Source organism: Salarias fasciatus, chromosome 9 (genome assembly GCF_902148845.1).
Source record: "Salarias fasciatus chromosome 9, fSalaFa1.1, whole genome shotgun sequence".
NCBI lineage: Eukaryota > Metazoa > Chordata > Actinopteri > Blenniiformes > Blenniidae > Salarias > Salarias fasciatus.
Genome location: NC_043753.1, coordinates 2736278 through 2752036, shown reverse-complemented (window position 1 = coordinate 2752036; position 15759 = coordinate 2736278). Strand labels below are relative to the sequence as shown.

Genomic DNA, 15759 nt, shown 5'->3' with positions numbered 1-15759 from the left:
CTTTAGTGGTGATGCTGCTGAGGGTCACTATAGTCTGCACCAGCCATATGCTAAAACTGCAAGAGTGTGTGTGTGTGTGTGTGTGTGTGTGTGTGTGTGTGTGTGTGTGTGTGTGTGTGGAGGGCAGGGCTCAGTTGGACATCAATAAGAGGCCATCATCAATCTCTGTCTCAACGTGTGTGTGTGTGTGTGTGTGTGTGTGTGTTTGTGTGTGTGTGTGTGTGTGTGTGTGTGTGTGTGTGTGGTGAGTGCAAGCAAGAGGTGCAGCAGAGGCAAATGTGACAAAGAAAGAGGTTTTAAGCTTTTAGACTGCAGATCAGTGTGTGTGTGTGTGTGTGTGTGTGTGTGTGTGTGTGTGTGTGTGTGTGCTTGTGTGAATCTGAAATATGTAACAGGCCCAGAGGTGTAGTCACAGCATGTCATTGAGGATTTCTTATCGCGGATGTTTCTTGTTTGTCCTTCTGCCGGTGGCGGCGTTATCGTGGCGTTTCCTCCATTTGGAGCCACGGTGACCTGGCCTCAGCTTCCCTCTGCTTCCCTCTGCTTCCCTCTGCTTTGCTTCCCTCTAACATTGTGCTAATGCTCACATCCAGGCAGCTCTCTGACTGAGCTCTCAGTGTTTTTTGGACTTCGTCTCTTAGCCTTGCTTTCTGAACATTAGCTGTTCTTAAACTGCGAAGGACACGAGATGGGACAAGTCAATAAAAAGAGTATGAGGATGTTCAGTGTTTAAAACGTCAGTGTCAAAGTACCGTTTAAGGTTATCACACTCTGAGTTATGGAATTAAATAAAGGAACAAGGTGATTTATTATAAATCAGGATTCAGACTTTAATTAATCAGACACACCAGCAGGCGCCGCGTCCTGGTGTAGCATCTCAGAGCTTCGACGCTCCGCCTTTTCCCCTGCACTGACTCTAATCTGCCTTAAGAAGGATTCAGACATTCTCTATTGTCACAACAGTAAACGTTACATGAACATAATTCTGTACTTGAGGCGAGTCAGGGCAAAATCATAAATAATAAAGGAAAAAAAAAGAATAGAACAGGAAGTACTGTAAAATAGACAGTTGATATAAAATACACACTCACACACGCACGCACACACACACACACACACACACACACACACACAGACACACACACACACACACACACACACACACACACACACAGTCTTGTATTTCTATCCTTGTGGGGACCGTCCATTGACTCCCATTCATGTCTAGCCCCTAACCCTGACCCTTACCCTAACCCTAACCCATACCACAACAAAGCCTAACCCTAAAGAAATGTTTTTGCACTTTTACTTTTTTCAGTAACAACAACATGGTCAAGAAAACACTGTTTCTCCTACTTAGGACCGGAAAAAGGTCCCCACAAGGCACGTCGTTCCACGTTTTGCTATCCTTGTGGGGACATTTGGCCCCGACAAGGATAGAAATACAAGAACACACACACACACACACACACACACACACACACACACACACACACACACACACACACACACACACACACACTCAAATAACCCATTACATACAGTGTTGATTTCGTAAACAGATAAACTAATGTCAGTAAAAAGAGTCAGAATCAAGTCAGAATCTGTGAAACAAGCCCAAATACAGAAGGAAAAGCTATGATTCTGACATTGAAAACAAAATCATGAGGAAAATAAATCATAAAATCAACATTGATACATTAACTCTGAGATTACAGACAAAATTATGTGAAAATGTCAGAATTTTAGAGGGGAAAAAGTCAGACTCAACGATAAAACATACATAATTGAGACATAATGCATTTGCTGGCCCAGTCGTCTTCAGTAAACTGTGATTAAGCTAATGATGTTTCATTTAATGACTTATTGAGACTTAAACTTGATCAACTGTTTTGCTGCTGTTTCCACTACTGAATACAAAGTGTGTTTATAGTGGGGCGGGGTGTGGTGGCACGCTCCGCCAATCAGCACCGCGCTTCCCCCGGAGGGGGCGGGACTTGCCGCGCCCACAGCCAATCAGCGACGGCCTTCCCCAGCGCTCGGAGAAGTTAGCAAGTCGGGTGCCAGTCTGGTCCGTAGCCACGATGGATGCAATACCATTCCTTCTGCTCGTCCTCCTGTTCGGGACAAGGATACAAGAAAACACCGGTAAGTGGCCCGAAGCGACGGGTGCCGCGTGTTTCCGGGGACTGCCCCGCCGCGGGCCCCCGCCGAGCCCCGCTCGAGGAGCTGTTTCTTGGAGAAAGCCGAAGAAGCGGAGTGTGTGTAACTAAGATGGCGCAGGGTCTGCGGCCAGCCTGCCGCTGCCTGCCTCAGGAATGTTTATTGTCTGGGGAGGGGAGAAAAGAGCGACGAGGTGAAAGTCACAGCGGGCTTCGGAAGGGGGCTGAGTGCTCCGGACTCGGGTTCCGGGCTGGGCCCGTCCCCCGCCGGGCTGTTTTCGGTCTTTTCTCCTGTCGGACTCGGTGTCAGCAGGAGAGGAGTCGGTCCGGAGCAACAGTCTGAGAGACGAATAAAAAGTTGGCAGCATCTCCCAGAGTGTGTTTGCTCGCCTCAGCTGCTCGCTGACTCTGGGTCCAGAGGTTTCCAGCTGTGGGCAGACTTTTAACTTGGAGAACGACACCGTCTCTCTCTCCCAACACCGACTCGTTAACTTTTGAGTGGCGACATAACGGAACGTCCTGCTATTTTCACCGTCGCTTTTCGAGCTTTTTCTGTTGTGTGTTTTCCGCCACGATCACAACACAACGTGTCCGATCCGCTTCTGCACCCGCTTCACCTGCACGACACATCGCGATTCACGCATCGCGGGGCAATAAACCGTTATGTGCTTTTGTTTTGTTCCCGTGGCTGATCGGATCGTGCTGTTTCACTTCGTTATTCCAACATTGCATCATGCGGGAGAGAAATCAGGCGCGCCGAAATGTGGGAAACTGCTTGTGCAAAAACTGAAGGCGTGCACGTGACTCCCACAAACACAGATCCCCTTGGGGTTCTGGTCAGTGCAGCGATTGCAGCGATCCTGTCCCTGTTTCAGCATCGTGCCTTGCTTGTAGTAGATCCCCCCTCACGATGGGTGCAGGCTGCAGTGTGGAAGCGTTTCATTCATGCCAGAGGATCCTGGGCTCTCCCGGACACGCTCAGCCCTCTCTCCCTCCGTGTGTGTGTGTAACGGGGGTGTTTGTGGTTCCAGATGAGCAGGATTGAATTACCCCGCAAGATTTGTGAATTGGATTCGGCATTTCTAGCTGCTCATTACAGGGGACGGGCTGTGTTGTGGACAGCAGCAGCGCTGCTACACCTTGATGCTCTGATTCTGCTGACATCTTTCCTTTAAACCCCGCTTCTCTCTAAACTGTGCCTCGTCTTCTTTGTGTTTGAAAACCCCGGCCTGGGATTTCTAAATGAGGCTGTTTGCCACTCGTAGGTAGTGTGTTTTGCCCCCTAATGATTCGCAGACTCATGCGTTTTCCTTTGTGTGACATTCCTTTGTGTGTGTGTGCATGGAGAGAGCGTGATGTTCAAACAGCATGCATAAAGATCTCATTAGAAGCTCCCCACGCCAAAAGCACGGTCGTGTCCTCACATACCCCACCGCTGCCACGGATGCAGGCGGGATATTAAATTGATATGTTGGCTTGAGGGACACACAGAACGGGAGGGAAGTCCGCTCCCTTTGTCCGGCAACGGGATTGTCATGGCGTGCATCCACGCTCGCGCTCCGAGCTGCATCATTTGCATCAGAAAGGACTCCCGATATTTTAAGAGGCAGATAATCGCTGGAAAGACGAGGAAGGGTCCGGAACGCTTTCGGCGAGCCGCCTGTTAGAGCCCGAGCATCACAAAGGAAGAGGCGAAGCAGCGAGCACCTTGGCTGACACCTTCACGTGTCACGTTGCTCCTCTGCGCTCAGCACCACACCCCTGCAGCTTACACACACACACAAACACACACACACCGGAGCGCTGGCTTTGGGCTAAATGGGGTGGTGTCACTCGTGTTCCCCTCATCCTGCCAGCCCAACAGGCTCTCTAACTCTTCTCCCATCAGCCCACCCACCTTCCATTTTCATTTGTCTATTGTCAGTCTTCAGCTTCTCCCCCCATCTCTCACACACACACACACACACGCCAGGCGTGCTGAGTAAACGGGCCACATTTAGCCGGACTGGATAGAATAAAGGATGACTGTGGTGTCAGCACTCTGAGCGAAGCGCGGTCCGGATCGATGGCGCCCGTCCCCGCCTGCAGAGGCCGACTCCAGGATGCTGCCTCAGCTGCTGCTGGACCAAAATTATCTGGAGACCTGGACACGTGTGTCGTACAGAGTGTGTCCCGCTTTTAGAGCCAGCACAGTGTGTGTACATTATATACCTGTGAGAGTGTCTGAATGCGGAGACGTCTGGAGGAATGTCCCGATGTTCATCAGAATCACTGTGTGCATCTTCCAGGAAGCCGTGACAGCCATCATTCAGCACATCATTGTTCTGAGGCGTCGTCTCTTTTTAATCCCCAGCATCCAGTAGGGTGTGTTCAATTAGTCGTGCTACACATGGATTATTTGTAAAACAGTTGTTTCTCTTGTGAATGATCATAGTTGAGTAACTGGTTGAATGTCTGTCCCTGCACTAGAAATCTTCATGTTTTATTCATAAAGGCTGATCTATATACGACTGCGTCGACACTACGCCTCTACGAAGCCCCTTCGCCCTGGAAGCTCTGCGTTCTCTGTGCAGTAAAGCAGTTCATAATGCTGTGAGGTGTAGAATGATCGGTCAAAACCGCTTGAACACTTACTTTGAGCTGCGGGCGGAAACCTGCATGTTGTAGCGGCGAGGTACAAGCTAGCTTCCTGCACGGTGTCGTCCAGATCATTGGAGGTGTGCAAAGCATTGTGGGAGGCCCTATAATTGCATTACTCTATGCAGAGGTAGTATGAGGCAACGTACTGAGCCTTTGCATGTGTAGCGTGAATTAGGCTAAATGCTCATGCACTTTCCCACCACTAGCTGGAGCTACAGAATCTTCAGTCGTCGATCGACGCAGTGATGTTTGAGACTTAAAGACACATTTTTGCCAAACCAGGTTGGATAAATGCTGTTATGTTAAATATCTCGGAGCCGTTTTAACCCAGATGTCTATATTTTGACTTGTTCTCCATAACAAGTGCTAGCTAGCCACGCTAAGGCTAGTTCAACATGTTGAAGCGCAGATCCCGATAACGCGGCTCATCACCACAGTGAGCTCAAAGATCTGCTTCACTTGACTCATTGAAGCTTTAAAGGCTTCTTGAAGTTGAATTGGAGGCTTTGAACGGCTCTGAACTCACAATCTGTTCCAAAAACAAAACTTTCCTAAATTTTTAATGGATTTTAAGACTGATCTGTATTCAAATGTGCATTCAGTCAAGACAGTCGTGACTCCTAGAGGAGCCCGGTTATGATGTAGTGAATGATCAATACTGCCATAGATTTATTGAGTCGGCTCATTTTGCTTTAAGTTAGGTCAGATTTTGTTAGTTTGAGTTAAACACACTCCAGTCGTAGATTTGTAGACTAAACAATAGTGAGTTAGCTGTCCTTCAAGTGGTTGCACTGCTTGATACTTGACTCTGGTCCTTCCTCTGGTTTTGGACCGTCGTCCACTCGCCGTTGGCCGTGTGAAGCAACAACGTACCAATACGCCTCTGAAAAGAAGACCACTGTGTTCACACTGTGTGAAAGAATCATTGAGAAAATCAACAAAGTAATAACAGATTGAGTGAAGATGGTTCAGGCTTTGTAGAGTTTTGTGAACTCTTGAAGGTTTTAATAGTATAAAAGTCCAACTCAACGTGCATCGCTTGAAAAGTGTTAAATATGAACTCCTGCCAGGCGCCGATGTAAACTTTGACGTGAGTGAAACGAGCAAATTATTTGATAGATGTTGAATTTCTTGCTCTATTTGTCAGTAAATAAGGGAACTGACAGGTTTAATGCCAAAACAGGGACCGATGACACATTTAATTTGTAGCATGATGCTAAAAGTGGAATACACCTTGAGGCAAACGCTTGAAAAGATTACTTTGGACACTAAAGGATAAATGAAGGAATTTTCATTTGGGCCGTTCTCCACTGACTCTCAGATTAAAGTTGGACCTGGTTCCAGCGAGTCGTGTCCACCGTAACTCATCGCTGCGGAATCTGCAGGCAGCGTGTTTCATCCTGATGTACGAGCAGAGCGTCCTTCGTCGCGGTGGAGGAGTAATTTTCCGTGAGGCGGTTGTCATGGGACCTTTTCCTGGGAGCCTCAGTGGGAGCCGAGCTTCCTCTTTCTTATCTCCACACTGATACAGTGAGAATCCGCCCGAGACCGCCCCGGCTTGATGTTCTGCACTCACTTTCATCCGCTCTGCGTTCCACTCCCCTCCTCTGTTGCTAAGGGCCACCCTTTTTTCTTTGCGTTTTTTTTTTTTTTTTTTTTTTTTTTGCCCGAAACGCCGGAGTGGCTTGCCGGGGTTTGCCGCTCGCCGAGGAATGCCAGGCATGTGAGCGAACCCGGACGCCCGTTGTCCCGGCGCAGGGAACCACGACTAATTTGGCAGTTGTAGCCAAGCCAGTGGCCGTCGGATTGAAAAACACCAACGCGGTAATGAACCCCCCCTTCTCCACCCCCCCACTCCGATGCTCTGTTTCAGGATGAGACAGCTACACTTGTTGGCGTCACATGGGAGGAACTGTGACATGCAAATCTTTTGCTTTTTTAATTGCCTCAAAATCTTCCAGATCTCCAGAGTGTCGGTGTGAAGACATGGCAGGATGAGAATTCCTTTGCATTGGCGCAGAGTTGTTTGTAACCCCCTCCTTCCCGTTTCCTCCCACTCCCCAGCAAACTGATTATTTTACGGCTGTCAGAGCGAGAAGCTTTGAACCAAACAGAGGTGAGGCGAGCAGCCAGAAACCTCGGCGGAGTGTTTCTCCATGTTATTGTGTCAGAAAGTGTTCCTCCACATCTGAGACATGAAGGCCCCCCCCCCCCGCCCGCCCCCCCGCCATCCAAACACGGCGCGCCACGGGAGCCTGCCCACTCCCGTTTGCTCCTCGTAAATAGAAATGTAGTCACTTTGACTGAATATCATTATCCGGGTTTGTGTTGCCGGCGTGTGATTCCACTGAAGTGGGTGTAGTTTGAGAAGCACTCTAATTAAGATTTGTGTGCGTGTGTGTGTGTGTCAGCCAGCATCCGCCCAGCGTGGCCTCGGTACTCCTGCAGATGACTTGTGGCTTGTTAAGGTTCAGCACGAAGTCACTTACGTGGCACAGCCATGGACTTTTCCTCAAGTGGATCCGTCTTGAAATGAAGCTCACTGCCAGTGTGTTTTCTTTACTCTCGGACAGTGTTTTGTTCTAAATAAACATCCAGCTGTTCCCAAATGAATGGAATAAACTGGGAGAGCAGAGTCCTGGAACTGATGCAGTGGAGCGGACCAATCAGGCTTTGTGGTGCGTTGTTTTGATATACAGTAGTTGCGCAATGCAGAGCCACAGCGTCCATGTGACATGTTCTTAGGAATTTGGGCCATTTTCCTGTCTGCTCGGTCTGGAATTTTACAGAAAAACTAGTCGGGAGCGATCCTGGCTGTATTGGAAAAAATGGACATTTCAGGACCTGCACTGAAAGTGATTCTGGATCACCAGGAGGGATTCAGCTCAACGACCAGGAGCAGCTGACCGACACGAGCGGCTAAGCTAATGTGCTAACCAGGGACCGAGGCGAGTGGCTATGCTAATGTGTTAACAGCACACCAATGCGAGTGGTTAAGCTCATATGCTAACGACAGACCGAGGCGAGTGGCTAAGCTAGTATGCTAACAACGGACCGATGCGACTGTAAATACAGTGTATATTAGGGATAGGTATATATTTTTTTTTTGGACCGATTCCAATTTTTTCTCCATCACCCTTAGCCGATGATCGATTATGGACTGCCGATTTTCTTGATCCCATACTGCTTTTGCTCCATCAGTTTACATCAGAAAATGACACAATGATAAAAAATATTACAGGTCTCAAGCTCAATATAAGAAATATTTATTGAACAGTAAAAAATTATAGCGGCTTTGTTCAACTTTCTGCAACATTCTTTAAAATGAACAAAAAGTGTTTGGTGCATTTAATTATTCAAATAATGCCTATAAAATAAAATAAGTGCTGTCATCACTCTACCAGTGGGGGAGGGGTAACCCTGCATGTGCGCTGTAGGGTCTTCTGGCAACACAGAGCTGCCTGTGGATGCCTGTCTGTAAATCATGCCAGGGAAAAAAATAAATCCACAAATCCACACACGTATCGGCCAATGCCCATACAAGAAAAAAACTCAAATATCGGCCGGCCAATGTATCGTTCTATCCTTGGTGTATATAGCTGTAGTGATGTAAGTATCTGATTGGAAAAGTACAGGAATTGGCTGATACTCAAACCAGTTTAGCATTGCGGGCCAAAAAGTGTGATCTTTACCATCAATCAGTCAGATATGATTTAAAAGGAAAAGAAGAGACAAATAAATCAGCGACGGCTTCCTGCTTGTTGGTGCAGCCGTGTGCTGCTGCAGAGAAAAACCACAGCGAAGCGTCAATGCAGAGCTTCATACATCCTGGATGCAAAGTCCAAAAACAGCCTGTGAAGGAAGTCTCAGAAGGTTGATTTCCTCCTCTCCGCCGGAAGCGTGTTCTTTGTTATTCAGACACATGCTCGCTCTCCCACTCAGACCTGCGCCCGGCTGAAACCGTCTCTCGGGGCTCCATTGTAAAAAATCTACCCAACACACTCGCTGGAGTGACGCGGTTCCCTGGCAGGAGCTATATTAACGCCTGCTTTCATGCAGGTTAGGATGTTAAACGTGAATTCATCCATTAGTTATCCGACGCCTGATTGAAGTTAATCCACAGCAGGGCTGGAGGAGGCAGCGCTCCGACGGCGCTGCCATCGTTCATGTATTTTTCAGTTTGTTTGCTTTTCTTTCTTGTAGCGGAGCACAGCTCACACACACACACACACACACACCCCTGCAACCTCCCAGCAGAAAGACCTGCACTCTACATCAGGCATTCCATTCACCTGGTGAAAGCAAGACGTCAGCCTCCACAGCTCCACTTCCAGTCAAACAAACACAAATCAATGAGAAATAAATGATGAAAACACATCACCAGAAAACAGCCTGGACAGATTCCTGCAGCCGGACGACTCCTGCAGGGTAAACAGACTGAAACTCCCCACTATTCTCCTGATGCCTAATCTACAGATGATGTTTTTACTTCTATTAAAGTCTTATCACTCTATTAACAGTAATGATTTTCTTAAAAGAAATATGAAGTACTTGCTTCTAAACAAGTTTTCACAGCAGGTTATCAACATTCCACAAACAGTCGTCTAGTTTTTTTCTGAGCTCACAACTCAACATTAATGTTTAATAATGAAATGATTGATGCCTTCCACCACCTGTAAAGTCAGGCAGAACTTCAATGACTTTCAGGAAGAAAACCCCAAACATTCCTCAATCAAGGAATTTCTTATTCTTCCTTCTTTTACTGGACTTGTTCTCCGTCCGTGCTTCTGTCACTGCGGCCTATTTGACTGGACGCCGCACGCCATCGCTAATCGGCATGTTTAAGTCATCAATACATCGCAGCATCACCCAGCTCCAAAAGTCGAGTGTGTGCGTGTGTGTGTGTGTGTGGTTTACTGAGTGAAACTGAGGCACGTGAGGAAAACTGGTGGTTAACCCTGAAAGCCCTGCTCACACTGTTTCCAGTAAGGAGGGAAGACCTAAAACTCTGTGTTGGTTTTTTTTTTTTTTTTTTTGTCGTTGCTTTACATGAAAGCAACAATTTCTGTCCGCGTTTCCGCAAACCCAGTCCCCCCCCCCCCATGAAGAAAAACCAAGACGCCGAGTGCATCAGGTGCTCGTGTTCATTCCATAGTAAACACTTCACCATCGCGTCAGTCTGGGGCTTCGCTGCACTGTGGAGTCGTTTTAAGGCAGCAGATTCCCACACGGAAAGGCATTGATGATCCGGTTGTCTTCAAAATAAACAAGCTGTTGAAAACGGATCGTATTGCAGCATTACGGGACATTGTCTCAGCAGACATGTCTGCTAAATGGTTTTAAGAGAATTACTGGAACTGGTTTCAGCACCGACGCTGATCCCACGGTGCAACTTTTAGGCTGCAGTCACCAAGTTTTCAAGCAAAGACAGAAAACGTTCATTTGATTTTCAGTGTCTGTTTAATGAACAACATGGCTCAGAGCCTCTAGAAATGCAACTTCTTGAAAATCAGAACTTTTCTGAAACATTCACAAATAAATATCAGCTTGAAAGATGAGCAAAGAGATGAGTTTTTATTTTTGTTTTCCTCCTTGTGAATCTGTTTGACTTGAAGGTTTTCAAGGATGTGTGTGTGTGTATATGTGTTGGTGTGTGTGTGTGTTTAGAGCTGTGTTTACCCTTTGACTTTGGTATTTCTGTCACACTGCATCGATTCAACGTACAGATTCAACGTGTTTCTGAGGGAAACAGATTATGAAAGCGTCCCGTCCCCCCCGGGAGCCTTCTGCTGGATGTGTGGAGCTGCCGGTGCTGATGTAGGCCGGGGGGCCAGGCGCCGGCGGGGGGGGCGGCAGGCGCCGGTTCAGCCAATCAGACGGTGGGCCCGGTTCAGCCCGAGCCGTGAGTCAGCGGCTTCAAACAGCACCCCCCTCTCCGGCCCCGTTAACTGCCCCTGCCTGGCTCCACCCCCGCCTGCTGCCCTATCCCTGCCTCGCTCAACAAGGCCCGGGTGTGTGTGTGTGTGTGTGTGTGTGTGTGTGTGTGTGTGTGTGTGTTTGTGTGGCTTAAACAAAGAAAAGTGCTTGAATAATGACAAAACAATGCAGTGCTGACAGGAAGTTACAGATGTTCAGTTAGTGTCTGGATGTTTTCTGCTCTCAGTTTCTTGCTGACATGAATAAAAACATAAAGAATTCCCAGAGTTCTTTGGAAGATGTAACATTTTAAGACATCAGGATTTTTTTCCCCTCACTATTTGTTGCGTCTGGGATTTTAACCCGTTGATCTCGATCAGTCAATTGCAGAAGTAATTAGCATTTTAAAAAAGGACACTTTCCGACGGGCTGTAAATGTTTCTCGGTGCATTTCACTTCCCAACATACAGACTGTTATACAATATCGAGGGATGATAACGCTTTTTTAACGAACCATTACCAGCCTCCACCACCTTCACAACCCCTCTGCATCGACACCATACGTTCCAGCTCGCTGTTAGTGAGCGGTTGGCCATATTTGAATCATATCTTGCGTGCAGCGTCGCCAGCGTGTTAGTGTTAAAGAATCTCAGAGCCGCTGACGCCACTCGCTACTCCCGCGGGCGACGCGGCTGACAGATCGGTTCACTTGTCGGGTTGTGTCGGGAATCTTCCACTCCGTGTGGCGGCGGACCGATCGCCGATACTGGTGTCGGTATCGGTGCGTTCCTGATGATATCCAGTGGGAAGTGTTCGTCAGGATGCTTCAGTGGAAGAATCCAGATTAAACCACGCTGCTCGTGTTTTTCCCCATGTCTGAGTCAGCAGTCGGGAGCGTCGCATGACGTCTCTGGAAAGAGGAAGTCGTCTTTCCGAAGAAGACGGACTCATCGCTTTCTGTGGGTTTCTTCTGGGAAGATCTGTGTTGCCTGGTTCCCGGTGTTCACCCTGTCTGGGTCAGAGCAGCTGCCGGGGCGCCGGCGTTGACCTCTCAGATCAAACTGCTGCATATTCATCAGACAGATGTCCACCGTCCATTTCTCTGTTTCTGTCGTGGTGGCACAAGAGGCCGGCTGCGGCAGGTCGTCTGGATGTTCAAGTCTTCACTTCCTTCTCGAGGTTGTGGCTTTCCGGACTGAAAGTGTGTCGTGTCTCTGTGTGAAGGACGCCGTGTCGCTCTGGTGAGAAGGTCTTGAGCCTTCATGACGGAAACAAAACACATTCAGACGCAAAACATGTTCAATATGACCACGGCTTGAGAAACTAATGGTAAATAAAGAAATTCAAACACTGCAGTGCAGAACTGGAGGCCTGTTCTCAGTTTTTAGCTCTATTTTGCAGTTTAAGCCCCTTAAATTTGGTCAAAGCTCAAACAGCTGAAAGTATTACAGCTCAAACTGGTAAAACAGCTGATTAGTTTTTAGTGATTCCAGCAGCTTCTGTCGTTTTTAAGTGTTTTTGCCATCGTAGCAAATTTAAGTATACTGGTTTCAACATTTTTAACTTATTTTTCCCTATTTAGTAGTTTTAATTGATTTGCCCAGTTTGCTTCTTTTATCAGTTCTTTACCTTTCATCAGATTTTCTGATTTCTGTGTTATTTCATCACCGTTTTGAGCTCTGATCAGCCATTTGTCTTACACACAGGTGAACCTGCATCATTGGCAGTGAAAATGAAGGAATCTTCTTATTTATTCGGCGCCGGCTCGCAGAGAGGCGTGGTTGGAAACAGCATTTATTACCCGTAGTGAAATGCAGCAGGCAGGTGATGCATATTCCAGCTGACAAACTATTGAACAATCTAATTTAAAGTCACATTTGTCACCCGGAGCTTCGAGATGGGTCTCTCTGAATGATTGGTTGCAACAAAATCAGATAGAAATGTTTATTTATAGGCTGGTGGAGGGGCCGAGTGTTGGTTGAAGAGCTGCTGCTCTAACCTGTGAGGGTAAAGATCCAGCCAGTGTGAGAGGGGGAGGGTTTTATGGGCTGGAGGCACCGAGCCCCCTTTCCCAACACACACGCACACACACACACACACACACACACACACACACACACACACACACACACACACACACACACACACACACACACACACACACACACACTGAGATGACATCTGCTGTGGACAAAGGGGCGGCCATAATGCGGGGTGTGGGGGTGCGGCGGAGGGGCGGACAGGGCCGTGACCTATGGAAATGACTGTGGGGGCTGAAAGTTAGCGGAGCAGAGGGGAAATGAGCTCCTGCCACACGTTTTCAAGAGGAGCGGTGGGGGCAGGGCCACATGTGGGACGGGCTGTGGAAAACTCCTCTTCTTCTTTCTTAACATCCGTTTCGCAGTGTCCGAGAAATGGAATCCGATCCAGTGGCGCGGCGCATCTCAGGCTCCTTAAAAGTGAAGCGCTTCTTCACATGTCAGCAGGCCGCTCGTGGAAAACAAAACATGACGTTATGTCGGTCTGGTCGAGTCCCGGGGGAGCTCACGGTCCCGCTGGCACAGCTGAGGGCTGCAGTGGACACTCCTGGGACCCCGAGTTCCCCCCTATTGTCCCGAATGATCCACTCTGTTGTTCCGCTGACGTGCATCTGTTCACAAAAAGGACCCGACTGCTCCTTTACCTCCTCCCCCACCTAGTTACTTCTGAGTCACTGAAAACACAACTTTTAGAACAAATAAAGGAGTTTGGAGGTTGCTTATTTGTACACACCTTAAGCTTCATCGCTGTTTGATGCATCTCTGCTAAAAAATGTAACTTAAAGTGTTTTTGGACACAGTAGATGTGATTGTTTCTGGAGTTTCGTCTTGGTTTCTTCATACATCTCTGTTGGATGGTTGACTGCAGGTTTCCTTTCCAAGAGTTTTTAATCATGTTTGGAGAATCCCCCAGGTGCCTGTTTGACTCCTCCTGTTTTCCAGGATGGTCTGTCCGTTCCATTACTGCCACCCTGTGGTTCCTATACCACAGTCTGCAGAGCCAAGAAGTGTCCCGGACCGGCTGTGATTGGTTGCTCTGCTACGCTATGGGCCGCGTTGAGAAACTCCACATGTGATCCACATGATGGTTCAGCAAATGGACGCTTTATTGGAGAAGGGCTGTTAAATTTAAGAGTAAACGTCACACACTGCCCGGGGCCAGGGCGAGGAAGTCTGGTTTTGATGCCGTCCACCTCCAATAATACGGAGGACGCCGTGCAGGAAGCTAGCTTGTAACTCGCCGCTACAGTCTGCAGCGTTGCGACCGGGGGCTAAAAATATGCCGTGCCACTGCCAGGCTTTGTGTCAAACTGCTCAATATGATTAAAATAAACAAATGAGTTTCATGCAGTTCCAAGCGATCATTCTGCGCCCTCTAGTGTTACGGTGGTGAACTGCGTGCTGTAGATGCAGTACTTTACTGATGCTGTTAACTGTCTAAATGCAGATAGACCTGCTGATAATGGTTCAGCCGTAGAATTGTTTAATTGAAGAAGTAAGAAAGAAGAAACCCAGACAAGTCCTGCCTCTTGTCTGTAAATACTGACTCCGTCTCTTTTCTTGAAAGATGCCAACAAGGCGACTCTTTTCATATCTGCTGACCCAATATGAAAACATTTATTTCTTGCATCTGAATCAGAATGAGTGTCTGAAGATTTGCTGGGCTGAAGCGCTGCGGGTCACACACCCGTCAGTAACCTCATCCACGGTTAAACAGGCGGCGGGAATTCATGGCGGTAAGACCACCAGCCTCCCCCGAAGCAGCCGCTTGTTGTTTAACACTATAAACATAGTGTGTGTAGTGACGGGGTTGGTACAGTAGGAGTAATCGGTACAGAGAGTGTGGTTGCCATGGCGCCTGAGGTAATTAAGTCAGCTCACGGATTGGGTGAGAAGAGAGGTGCGATGTGTTCACACTCACTAAGGTGTTGATGTGGAGGATATAATCGTCTGCTTTAGGTGAAATTACCGGCGGAGAGATGGGGATTGGTCTTTATTTCGTTCATCACCTTTTTGGTGGAGTTACTCTGCAGGAGGTGTTTTAATGTGAGGGGGCTGGTCGGACCGCAGCAGGTGTTTGATTGGTCCCCGGTCTGCTGTGGTTTGACCTCAACGATGGGAATAGTCTCCATTGTGATCAGTGTCATCTGTCACATGTGTAGCGTTGCACCCCTTTACAGAGAGGTTAATGCAGCTTAACGCCACATGAACCTGGTGTCCAATTGTTCCCCCCCTTTTTTTTTAAATTCATTTAAACATCACTATTAAGTCTTAATCAATTGATGTTGTGATTTTAAACAGCAGAAAGGCTGAAAATGATACACTTTTTCTTGTAGGACCTCTTGTTGGTGCTGTTTTATGTAATAAAAAGATCTATATATGCAAGCAGAGAAGAGCACTCTGTAAACACTGAAATGTCTCTAAACTGTGAAAATATTTTTTGTGAAAAATAAAACGTGTCTCCATGTATACATATGATGGTGTCGTGAATGTTGACTTTATTGGAGGAATGCGGTTAAATTCAGGAGGGAACAGCCTACGATGCGTTTCTTGTCACAGCTGAATGATCAGCACGACCCTCATCCCGCTGTCTGTGACTGAACCTGATTTCTTCCCCCCGTTCGCCCTGCCGAACACGCGTGCAAATATTTACAAGGGAAGCATGTAACCGCGCTGCTGCTAATTGTATCTGTGCACGTCGTGAGCGCATGCACTCACAACGGCGCGGCGTTGCATGTCTGTTCTGACACGTCTTTCTGTCAGATTACTTTGAGAATCGGGAAGTTGAGCCAAACCACAGCACTGTCACAGTCTTTCACACCACAAGAAAAAAATGGATGTTTCTTCTTCCTCTCAGTCTCACAGAGCTGTGCTGGTTTGTTGGCAACATTTATCAACGCGCCGGGCGTTTACACGCAAAGTGAAAACGCAGAACTTCTGCTGCATTTAGGGCGTCGGTCTACATGACAGCGGTGCTCAGAGCCGCTGAAAACACAACTTTC

The 15759-nt window shown here is 47.7% G+C and overlaps 1 protein-coding gene across 1 annotated transcript in view; it reads left to right on the top strand.

Annotated features, from left to right (window-relative positions):
- The first annotated feature begins 2033 nt into the window (after positions 1-2033).
- Positions 2034-15759, top strand: part of tgfbr1b (transforming growth factor, beta receptor 1 b) — a 51052-nt gene continuing 37326 nt past the window's right edge. Inside the window, exon 1 of the mRNA XM_030099747.1 lies at positions 2034-2148. Coding sequence (XP_029955607.1) covers positions 2085-2148 — 64 coding nt within the window. The 5' untranslated portion in view covers positions 2034-2084. The remainder of the gene's footprint in view (positions 2149-15759) is intronic.